The sequence below is a fragment of the Littorina saxatilis genome, linkage group LG5 (genome assembly GCF_037325665.1).
Source record: "Littorina saxatilis isolate snail1 linkage group LG5, US_GU_Lsax_2.0, whole genome shotgun sequence".
Lineage (NCBI taxonomy): Eukaryota > Metazoa > Mollusca > Gastropoda > Littorinimorpha > Littorinidae > Littorina > Littorina saxatilis.
In genome coordinates this window covers 54,978,777-54,989,319 of record NC_090249.1, presented here as the reverse complement: position 1 = coordinate 54,989,319, position 10,543 = coordinate 54,978,777, and the positions used below count along the sequence as shown (strand labels likewise).

At 43.3% G+C, this 10,543-nt stretch overlaps 1 protein-coding gene across 1 annotated transcript; it reads left to right on the top strand.

Moving 5' to 3' along the window:
• Positions 1-292: 292 nt before the first annotated feature.
• On the top strand, positions 293-7,942 carry LOC138967462 (phosphotriesterase-related protein-like). Its single transcript, XM_070340015.1, has 8 exons — positions 293-422; positions 1,080-1,242; positions 1,918-1,990; positions 2,387-2,498; positions 3,530-3,685; positions 5,578-5,742; positions 6,810-7,027; positions 7,557-7,942. Exons 1-8 carry the CDS (start codon positions 392-394, stop codon positions 7,692-7,694), a joined length of 1,056 nt encoding a protein of 351 aa, XP_070196116.1. The 5' UTR covers positions 293-391; the 3' UTR covers positions 7,695-7,942.
• Positions 7,943-10,543: the final 2,601 nt, after the last annotated feature.

Genomic DNA, 10,543 nt, shown 5'->3' with positions numbered 1-10,543 from the left:
TACTCTCATTGTATTTGTTTCTGTGAAAGTCGGAGGCCAGTCTGTGAAGACTTTCATAATCCCGGTCACATTTGACAGTGTCGGCTATCTGAGTGTTTTCGCCCATTTTGAAAGCCTCTGCCACCCGTTGGCGAACGACAGCAGCAAGGTCTCGACCGGGTTTTGTTGGATCTGTAGGCCATGCCTCACAAAGTTTGAAAAAATTGCGATATCTTGCAGCGGACATGCTGACCTGTGAGAGAAGGATCCAGGATAGTCTGTTTCGCAAGTAGGCAAGGGAAGGAACTCTGCAGCGCTAAAATATGAGGGGGAATAACTTCCAGGACAAGGTCACAGGTGAAAGTTCTCTCGGGTTCAGGCTTTGGTCTCACTACACACTTCGAAAACTACGATGGCGAGCAGGAAAGGAAAGATTCAGACAGGTAAGTGCTCGTACCTTGTGTGTGCTTTTTTTGTTTTGTTATTTTACAGTTTGTTTAAAGAAACATGCTAATGACTGATTGAAGAGAGAACAAGAACAAGAACATTATTTAACGAGGGTTTTTTACATCTGGCCCTCGCCCTAAAGAGGGACTAGTCTAAAATTGCTAAAGAATAAGCAAGTAAAGAAAACTACTGCTACATGATTATAATAAAATGAAAGTAAGAACATAATTATCATCAATTTACATACAATACATTGCTTAAATGAAAAATGTAAGTTCATTTGACATGAGTTAAGAATTATAGAGTAGATTGCACTGACCTAACAAAGCTGTGAATGCCATGCTAGAGAGAGAGAGAGAGAGAGAGAGAGAGAGAGAGAGAGAGAGAGAGAGAGAGAGAGAGAGAGAGAGAGAGAGTGTGTGTGTGTGTGTGTGTGTGAGCGAAAGAGAGAGAGAGAGATACTAGAGTTTTAGTTAAACTCAACATACACTAAATGACTAATCACTATTCACCAGTAATGTTTAAAACTCTGATCAATCCCAGCTAGAACTGACAATACATGTATTTCAAACTTTGGACATTGTATTGTGACAATTACTTATAGTTTTGGTGGGCTGATTTTTGTTATGCATCTTATTTGCTTACTGTTTCAGTCTGTGGGCTGATAGAGCCGAAACATTTGGGTCCAACGCTGACACACGAACACCTGATGCTACAGGCCGACTGCTTTTATGTCCCACCATCAATGGACAGTGATCAGGACAAAACAAACATGCCGTTTGTCATGGAGAACCTTGGATGGATTCGACAGAACCCGTATGCTGATCGTCTACTTCTTTTCCCCTGTTTTTCTATTCATTTGTGTATATGTATATATAGCGGTGCTGCGGTACCCCCCTCTCAAGACCACCATAAATCTAAGAAACTTAACCAGGTCTTATAAGAGGAGGTAAATTCACAAAGCTTAGGCAAAAAAAAAAAATAGGTGTGGTTACGGTAACATAGCCAAAAAAAATAGGGTAGGAAGGTAGGCAATCACTTTTTTTTAAAACTTTTTTTTCTAATGTGTACAAATTAAACCTACTTGACATCGAAATAAGTGTGCGACTCGGGCGCTTTCGCTTTCATTGCGTTTTCTGCACTCGTTTTCTTGTGTGTTTTTTTTGTGGGTTTTTTTGACAAATGTAATAAAAAGTTATAGGGTCGGCCCCTAAAAATAGGGTAGGTCGGGTTATCGTAACCACACCTATTTTTTTTTTTAGGCCTTACGAACAGAAAATCTGAGAAAGTAGGTTTTTTTGTAAAAGGGACGGGGGTAAAATTGGAATGTGTTATTAGGGGGTTCTACTGTAGCCGATGACCAGCTTATTCAAGCCAAGAGAAGATAAGAGAGAGAGAGTTTGGATTTAAAGCCTAAGCCCTGTTTTTTTGGTGTTATCCCTATAAAATTACAAATGGTTTTAAAATGTGCATTGATTGTGTCACTTGCAGATACAGCTACAAGCCAAACCTGAATCTTCTGCACGAAGAGGATGCCATTGTGGAAGAAATCAAAGCATACAAGGTCAATTGTGCAGAGAATTGATTATATATAATGTGTGTGGGTGTGTGTGCGGATGTGTTAGTTGGAAAGACTGATAGAAAAAACTTTATTACCCAAGAGATAGAGAAAATAAGTGCGTAAAGTAAATATGCTGACTGTTCAGATCAGTTCAGATCATATAGTCTTTGTTTTACAGTACTGTGGGACCTGTGAAAGGACACCAAGCCCAAACTGTCCCTAAATTGCTCATGTACTTTCATGACAGATGTATTTTGGTCAAGTTTATACGCACCAAGGGACCACCGAAGGTGTTTTTTGTTGGCATTCGTAATACGCCCCCCCCCCCCCCCCCCCCCATTATAGGCACCTCACATTAATTCTTACCCTAAACTTCACTCTGTGCTGAAATCATTGCAGAATCTTGGTGGTCAGGCAATTGTTGAGAATTCAACCATAGGACTATCTCGGGATGTTCAGTTTCTGCAGAGACTTTCCCACACAACAGGTGTTCACATTGTCGCTGGAACAGGTGTGTTTTATGGGTGTTTCATCACCATCACAGGCATTGTCCTGGTAGCCGTTTGCATTTAATTTGTTTAATTAAGTGTGATAAGCTCCTTTGTATTGATTTATTTCTAGTCGTCTGCCTTAGTTCCTCATATTCTTATGTTCAGGACTGCAGTGACTTGATAGCAATTTTTTTATGAAAACACATGTCTATTTAATGTGTTGTGAATAATTTTCCTTTTGATTTTTCTCTTCATGTATTACCTTTTAACATCTACTTTCTTATGAGGGTCTCATTCATTTCAAAAATAAAAACAATGCCATACAACTGCAGAAGTGATGCTCTACAGAAGCTCAACTGCTTTCTTTCATAACATGTTCAACATTTTCAGAAGGCACATTTTTGTAGCATAAAGGTGAATTTGTACATGTATATGTCATGCCGAATTCACGGAATTGCCGAATTCGCGGAATTGGCAACATTTTTGCCCATTTCGCGTAATCGGCAAAATGCTGCCCATTACATGAAATCGGCAGCGTTTTGCCGAAAATGCGGAAAGGCTTCTAAAATTTGCCCATTTCGCAAAAGCGACAGCCAGTCTGTTACTTTTTGTGTCACCAGAACATTGCATTAACATTGCTTTTCCTCCCTACTATGTTTTGTATGGTCTATGTTGGTCTGTGTCGAGCATAACTCCGGAAATGCACGAAAACTACACTTTCTGCAATAACTTGCCATAACTTATCAATTATTGCAGTATTTATCCATTCGAGTATCTAGTTGTCTAAGTGTGATGATATCCCAGGCATTTGAGAACTTTAAAACCAAAAAGTGGCTGCCGATTTCGCAAAATGGGCAAATTTTAGAAACCTTTACAGTTTATTCGATTTCGGCAAATTGCTGCCGATTTTACGTATTGGGCAGCGTTTTGCCGATTACGCGAAATGGGCAAAAATGTTGCCCATTACGTGGAATCGGCAATTACGTAAATTCGGCATGACATATACACTGTCTCCTGATCCCAAAGTATCATTTTTACACAATTTGTGCAGGCTTCTATGTGGACAGCTTTCAAACTGAATCCACACGTCAATCGTCAGAAGAAGCACTGGCAGCACGCATCCGGGACGATATTTGTGGCGGTGCAGATGGAACAGAGATCTGCTGTGGTGTGATTGGAGAAATTGGGTGTGCTTGGCCACTCTCAGGTGATTGATTGAAAGTGGAGGAGAATAAAAATGAGAGGGAGGGGGGGGGGGGGGATGTGATAAGGTGCTGCAGACCTGTTTACCCTTACGATTTTGGCGTAATTTATTACGATTTTCTGCAAAAAAATACGCCATTCTGCTATCCGTGTCAAGACTACGATTTTCATAAATGATAAAAATGTTTAAAAAACATATCAACAAAATTGTTTTATTATTTTTTTTATTAATTCACATGTTTGGCATTGTTTTTTTCAATGGCAAAATGGGGTGAAAAAGCACAGGACTGACCAGAGATCATGTCTGTCTGACGAGACGCTCGAGAGCCTTCTAATGGTGAAGTCTCGCCCTCACTCATTCGGCAAGCGCAAGTACAGTAGAGAAGCGCTTGACACACTGAAAAAGGCCTACTTGTACTACGAGCAAAAGAAAAAGAATCAGTGATGCATGTGCTTTTGATGTGATCTTCTTTGAAATTATGATGACTACAAAAACTGACTGATGTGTTTGGTTTGTGAATGATGGATATATGTGCATGATTGCGTTTCGCAGACACAGTTGTCATGTGCGTTGTAATTGGCGACGAATGCTGGATGATTACTATTTTTGTGCCAGGATTACTATTTTTGGGGCTGAGCACTACTCCAAAACACTTATGGGGGTAAACAGGTCTGGGTGCTGCTAATAACAAAGAGCAAGCAGAGTTCGTTGCAGAGTGGAAGACCCCTTTTTCAGGTTCACTGTCTCCTTTTTCAGACCATGCTTTTTCAAATTTTCTGTTCATAAGCTCTGCAAATGTATCCCCATTGTAGCACTCCCTCCTTTTTAAGACCTGGATTTCTCAGATTTTTGGAGTTCTTTAACCTTCACCAGATCACGCTTTGGACTACACAGTCCGGATGATGTGGGTCGTGTATGACCCATACTTTCCAAAGAAGGATTCAACGTAAGAAGTATGGGTCGTACACGACCCACACCATCTGAATAGGGATAAACGTTTTGCTGCCTCTCTGCAGAGCATGGGTCGCACACGACCCACGCCATCTGAATAAGGATAAACAATGTACTATTCCTGACGTAATTCCATATGGGTCATCTACGACCCACATCATCCGGACTGTGTATTTCAAATTACGTCATCGTTTATATACAAAGATAATCTTTTAAAAGTTGGGCAATGGGAGGGTCCTATGGTGATGGAAGATTACATGAAGTCTCAATCAAAAACTCTAAATAGTTTCAGAGATAAAGATGAATTTGTGAGACTGGGTCGTCCACGAAGCACAGTGAAGGTTAATAGGGTTTCACTTTAGCAAAGAGTCTGCACAATGGTTGTTTCATGTTAATGTGAAAGAGACTACCGTCGCCCTTCACAGCAGGCTCTGCAGAGTTGTTGGCCTTTGAGTGCGAGCTATTTAGAGTTCGCGGGCTAGACACCTGTGGATTGTAGAGTTCTGTTTGTGATGGGGTCCGGCGGCTGCTGTCTCCCTGTATTTTCTTGGTTTTCTTTGCGTAACCAAAACAGTTTTTATAGGGCTAAGAGGGGACTGTTTGAGTAAGGAAATATGAGTATTTGTTCAGGCAAAAAGGTTGATGTTTTTCAGAGTAAAGGGAAAACTGCAAGAAGAGCTGCTCAGTTGAATGTTGTTGCTCTTGGGTGATGTACTGGAAGAGGTTGAATAAATGTGCTTACTTTGATAGCGGTTGTTTGTGTGAAAATTACAGCTTTTTTCTATAGCAAAACCAACTCTTTAAAGGCCTCTTTAGTCGTTGCTAAAGGCTTTACAGTTGTTTACAATCAAGGAAGCAAAACAAAACACTCTTGCTTGCTCCTTTTTTGTGCAAGCCTCATTATTACATTTTTTCTAATTTCTCACATACCTCTTTGCTTTCAGATTTTGAGAAACGCTCCTTGAGGAGTGCAGCAGCGGTGCAGAGTGAGCTGGGTAGTCCTACCATCATTCACCCAGGTCGAAACCCCAAGGCGCCAGCAGAAATCATGCGCATCTTCCTTGAAGCTGGAGCCCAGGCTAACAAGACTGTCATGTCCCATTTGGACAGTATGTGGATTTTACTAGGGCTGGTATAGGATTAGTAAATGTGTTGTGCTGAAAAGACAACTGACAATGTTCGAAAATGAGTCTGTCATTTGTTTTATGGACTATAGAAGAATTGCTCCCCCTTTGGACAATGAGGCAAAACTGTCACTGATTAGTTGAGCCAAGTGCTCCAGGCGTCACAGGGAAAAATTGAGCTCAGATGTTCATTTTGTCCAGTGTCCTGATGGGCGCAATGGCCTAGTTGATAAGACACTGGCCTCCCATGCGAAAGGTCAAGTGTTTGAATCAAGGCTGCACCGGGTGGGTTAAGGGTGGAGATTTTACCGATCTCCCGGGTCAGCTTACGTGCAGACCTAGTAGCTAGTAACTTATACTGCTTTGTATGTACACACAAGCACAAGACAAAGTGCGCACGAAAAAGATCCTGTAATCTATGTCTTTAAGTTTGGTGGGTTATAGAAACACGCAAATACCAAGCATGCATCTCACGAAATTAGCATATATGCTTGCCTTAAAGACAGGGTAAAAACAGTCATACATGTTGCACGAGTGTACAATGGAGTTGCAGCCCATGAACGCCAAAGAAGAGAAGTCCAGTCCCCTCGTTTTGACACCCTTATGAAACTATGCACATCCCAGTGTCCGTTTCACCGCCGCCATGACGGCTTCTCTGCAGTATCTGTAGTGGCCATGTTTATTTTGCCTGCTGAACTTTTTATGACATACATGTAATTGTATATACATGTATATGTATCTCAGTTGGTAGTGTTGCATAGGGGGAGGGGGGGGATGTTACAGGCTACAGTTTCAGTGACGTCTTTTAGCGACCAAGTGAGACATCAGCTACGAAGGGGAAAGTCATTTATGAAAAGGTTTATTTGTTAACAGCTCAGCTATGTCACAATGTGTGAAGAAGAATGCATGTTGCTTTGACTGTCAAAGATAAGATATCAGTCACTTTGGTCCAGGCTCTTCTGTGAAACATGCATTCTCCAGTTGTTCGGTGTTAAAAACTTTTGGATATGATACTCTAAAGTCTAATCCCAAAAACTTCTTTCTCAATGCAGGGACATTTGCTGACGCAGAACAGTTGCTAGAATTTGCCAAGCTAGGATGCTACTGTGAGTACGACTTGTTTGGGATCGAGACCTCACACTACCAGCTATGGCAAGAAGCTGATATGCCGAGCGACGCACAGCGCATCATTTTCATCAAGAATCTGCTGGACAATGGATACAGAGACAAGATCCTTGTGGCTCATGACATTCACACTAAGCACAGGCTGGTAAGAAGATTATATGAAATGATAGTACAGTGGAACTTGTCTGTGAGTATGACAACCATCCAAGGGACAGTCCAATAGTGGTAGTTATGAAGAGGTGAATTATATGGAAAAGAATGTAGTCAGGGTTTCTTCGGGGTGGTTGTAATAGGCAGGTGGTCTTTATCAAGAGGTGGTCATCAGAGCAGATTCGACTGTACATGTATACTTATTTTTGGATTTCCATGATGGTCAGCAGAATTATTTGAAATAATGGTATACTTATTTGATTCACTTGTAAGCAGAGTTATTTAAAATAGAGACACTCTTTTTTTCTATGGTAGGTAGAACTTTAAAAAATCCAGCTGATGCAGGTGTCGATAGAGTGAGTGGTCAAAAAGGGAGTTTTTTGCAACAATTGTGAGCGGGTACCATGACGTCGCAATAATGTTTTTGCTTAGTTCATATGAAAGCCTCCATGGGGAGCACAAACGTAAAAACTATTGCATATTTTCACCTAAATGAATTTGTTGTCTTCGCATTTTTTTTTCAGAAAAAGTATGGTGGCCATGGCTTCACCCACATATTGGAAAACATTGTTCCAAAGATGAAACAACGCAGTATTTCTGATGAAGACATCAAGCACATCTTGACCGACAACCCTGCAACCTGGCTAACCTTTACAAAGTAACCTGGTTACATGGACAGATAGAATTATTGAGTTGTTTTTTTGGGGTAAAAAATGAAGCAACTTAAATAATATTTACCAAGAGAGAAAATTTAGATAATGTTGATTTTATCAATCATGTGATGAGATCAAATTGGAATGAGTTAGATATGTAATATGGGAAATTATAAGGTGTTATTTGGAATACATGGTAAAATTATACAGTAAAATGTCAATATTTTGAGGAAAATACAATATATTCCGAATTGTAAGGCTTCTTTTTAAGCCTACTGTCTATATGATACTTACCGAGACAGTACTATTCTTGCACATTATCTATTATAGGCCGAAAAAATTGGACAAAACGCTGCGTGGGTACAATTATCTCCCATAACCATGCGCCACCGTGGATCCCAAGCACTGTCTGAGTGCTTCCCCCTTACAGGATGTAGGTGGCGCGTCCTCTTTCTTTATGAGCTGCAGACCCTCAAAAAGCCCATAACATATCAAGAGGGGAGGCGGGAGGGAAACTCTAATAGTACTGTCTCGGTAAGTATCATATAGACAGTAGGCTTAAAAAGAAGCCTTACAGTCAATATAACACTTACCTCGACAGTACTATTCTTGCACAGAATACCAGAGTGGTGTGAGGGTGATATGTAGAGTATTAAACTCCTTAATCAAAATCACTTAAATCCAAGGATTAAGATACCCAGGCAATTTTCGAACAGTACTACTGTAAAAGAAAATATACCCAAGAAAAATACCTTAGACTGACGTGACCATGCTGGCAACCACTGCTTTGGCAATGCCATACGACTGGTCAAGCCTGAGACTGGAAAAGTCTCGCATATAGTGGTTAATAAACGTGGCTGGAGTCTTCCAGAACGCGACCGCCATTATGCTTTGGAGCGAGGCACCCCGCACGTGCGCCAACGAGGAGCCGATAGCCCGAATCTCGTGTGCCCTGATGTCAGGGACCACATCCACTTGAGCATGAACATAAGCCTGTTTGATAAGCAAGGTCAGCCAACGAGCTAAAGTTTGTCTAGAAATATCCGATTGGTACTTCGGATTAAGCGAGACAAACAGTGACCGCTTAGAAGACCGAAAGCTACGTGTTCTATCCAGGTACACTCTAAGGGCACGTACTGGGCAGAGGAAGCGATCAGGGTCATCATGTTCAAGAGTGGGAGCCAAGGCTTGAATGACTACTGGTTTGGACAACTCCGAGGCATTCTGATTCTTGGCTCGAAAGTCTGGTAGGAAAGCCAACGTCACCTGATGTGTGGTGAACTCAATGTCAAATTCCAGGCCACTCAAAGCTTGAATACCACTGAGTCTACGGCAAGTGGCTAAAGCGATGAGGAACACAGTCTTAAAAGTCAGGAACTTGATACTAATGCCTGCCAGGGGTTCAAACTCCTTGCTACGCAGGAGTTTGAGAACCAGGAAGACATCCCACTTGGGAAATGAAACCCGAGGTTTAGACACCGCTGCATTGCTAATACCCGAAAGGACATTAGCAATGAGGGAGGAACTGATCAAGTGTTCAGGTCTGCGACCAGTAGCAGCCGCAATCGTGGAAGTGATGGCAGATTTGTATCCAAGAAGAGTCTTAGAAGAAAGACTCTTCTTTTGATACACTTCCACCAGGAAGTTGGCCAAGTCCTGTGTTGAGGGATAAAGCGGCTTTATCCCCTTGGACAAGGCGAAGGAGGCCCAAGCTCTCCAGCGTAAGTCATAGAGCTGATTAGTTGATCGCCTCTTAGCGTTCAAGGAAAACTCTACTGAACTCTTGTGCAATCCTAGTGCAAGCAGTTTGGAGCGCACAAGAGCCATGCGGTCAAGCACAGACTCTCTGGACGTGGATGAGGGAGGCCTGATCGAGGCTGGAGCAGACTTCCCCCGTCCAGATTCAGAGGTAGAGGGTCTACGTGGGTGAGACCGCGAAGATCTGGAAACCACGGAGCTGTTGGCCAGTAAGGCGCGACCAAAATCAGTCTTGGCCGTTCCTGCAGATACTTTGCCAGTACCCTCGGAATCAGAGATGTCGGGGGATAGGCGTAAGCATCGAGGAGCCTCCACGAGAGAGTGAATGCGTCCACGTGGAACGCATTCGTGTCTCGAAAGGGGCTGACGTACCTGGGAAGCCGAGCGCTGAATCGAGTTGCGAACAGATCGATCAGAGGACGGTCCCACCTTGCCCACAGACGCCGTAGAACGTTGTGAGCGATGGTCCATTCTGTGGGGAGAACCTGATCGCCCCGACTGAGAATGTCGGCCAGGGCGTTCAGTTTCCCCGGAACGAATTGGACTGACATCCGGACCTGATTGGTCTGGCACCAGAGCAGAATCTCCTCCGCTAACAGGGAGAGGGACCGAGAATTGGTGCCCCCCTGGTGGCGAAGGTAAGCTAGGCATGTGGTGTTGTCCCCGTGGACCAACACATCCTGATCCCGAATCAGGAGGCGAAACTCCAGCAGAGCCCGACGAACCGCCTCCAACTCTAGAAAGTTGATGTGTAGGAGGGACTCCTCCTGGGTCCAGACCCCCTGGGCCTCGTGCAGGTCCAGGTGGGCCCCCCAACCCCGCGTAGAAGCGTCGGTGTACAGGAAGAGAGACGGCCGTCTCGGTTGGATAGGCACCGCAGAGTTGAGCCAGATCGGGTCCAGCCATTGGACTACAGCCTCGTGAAACCAAGGCCCGATCTGGACCAACTCGGTGTAATCGAGAGGCCTGGAAGTCCGATCTGCTACTGCCCGTTGCAGGGGACGTTTGTGTAGCCTTGCAAGGGGCAGCAGCAGAGCGACAGACTCCATGGAACCCAACAGTTCCGCCAGCCGCCTGTGAGGAACAGCGCGGCAAGCCTG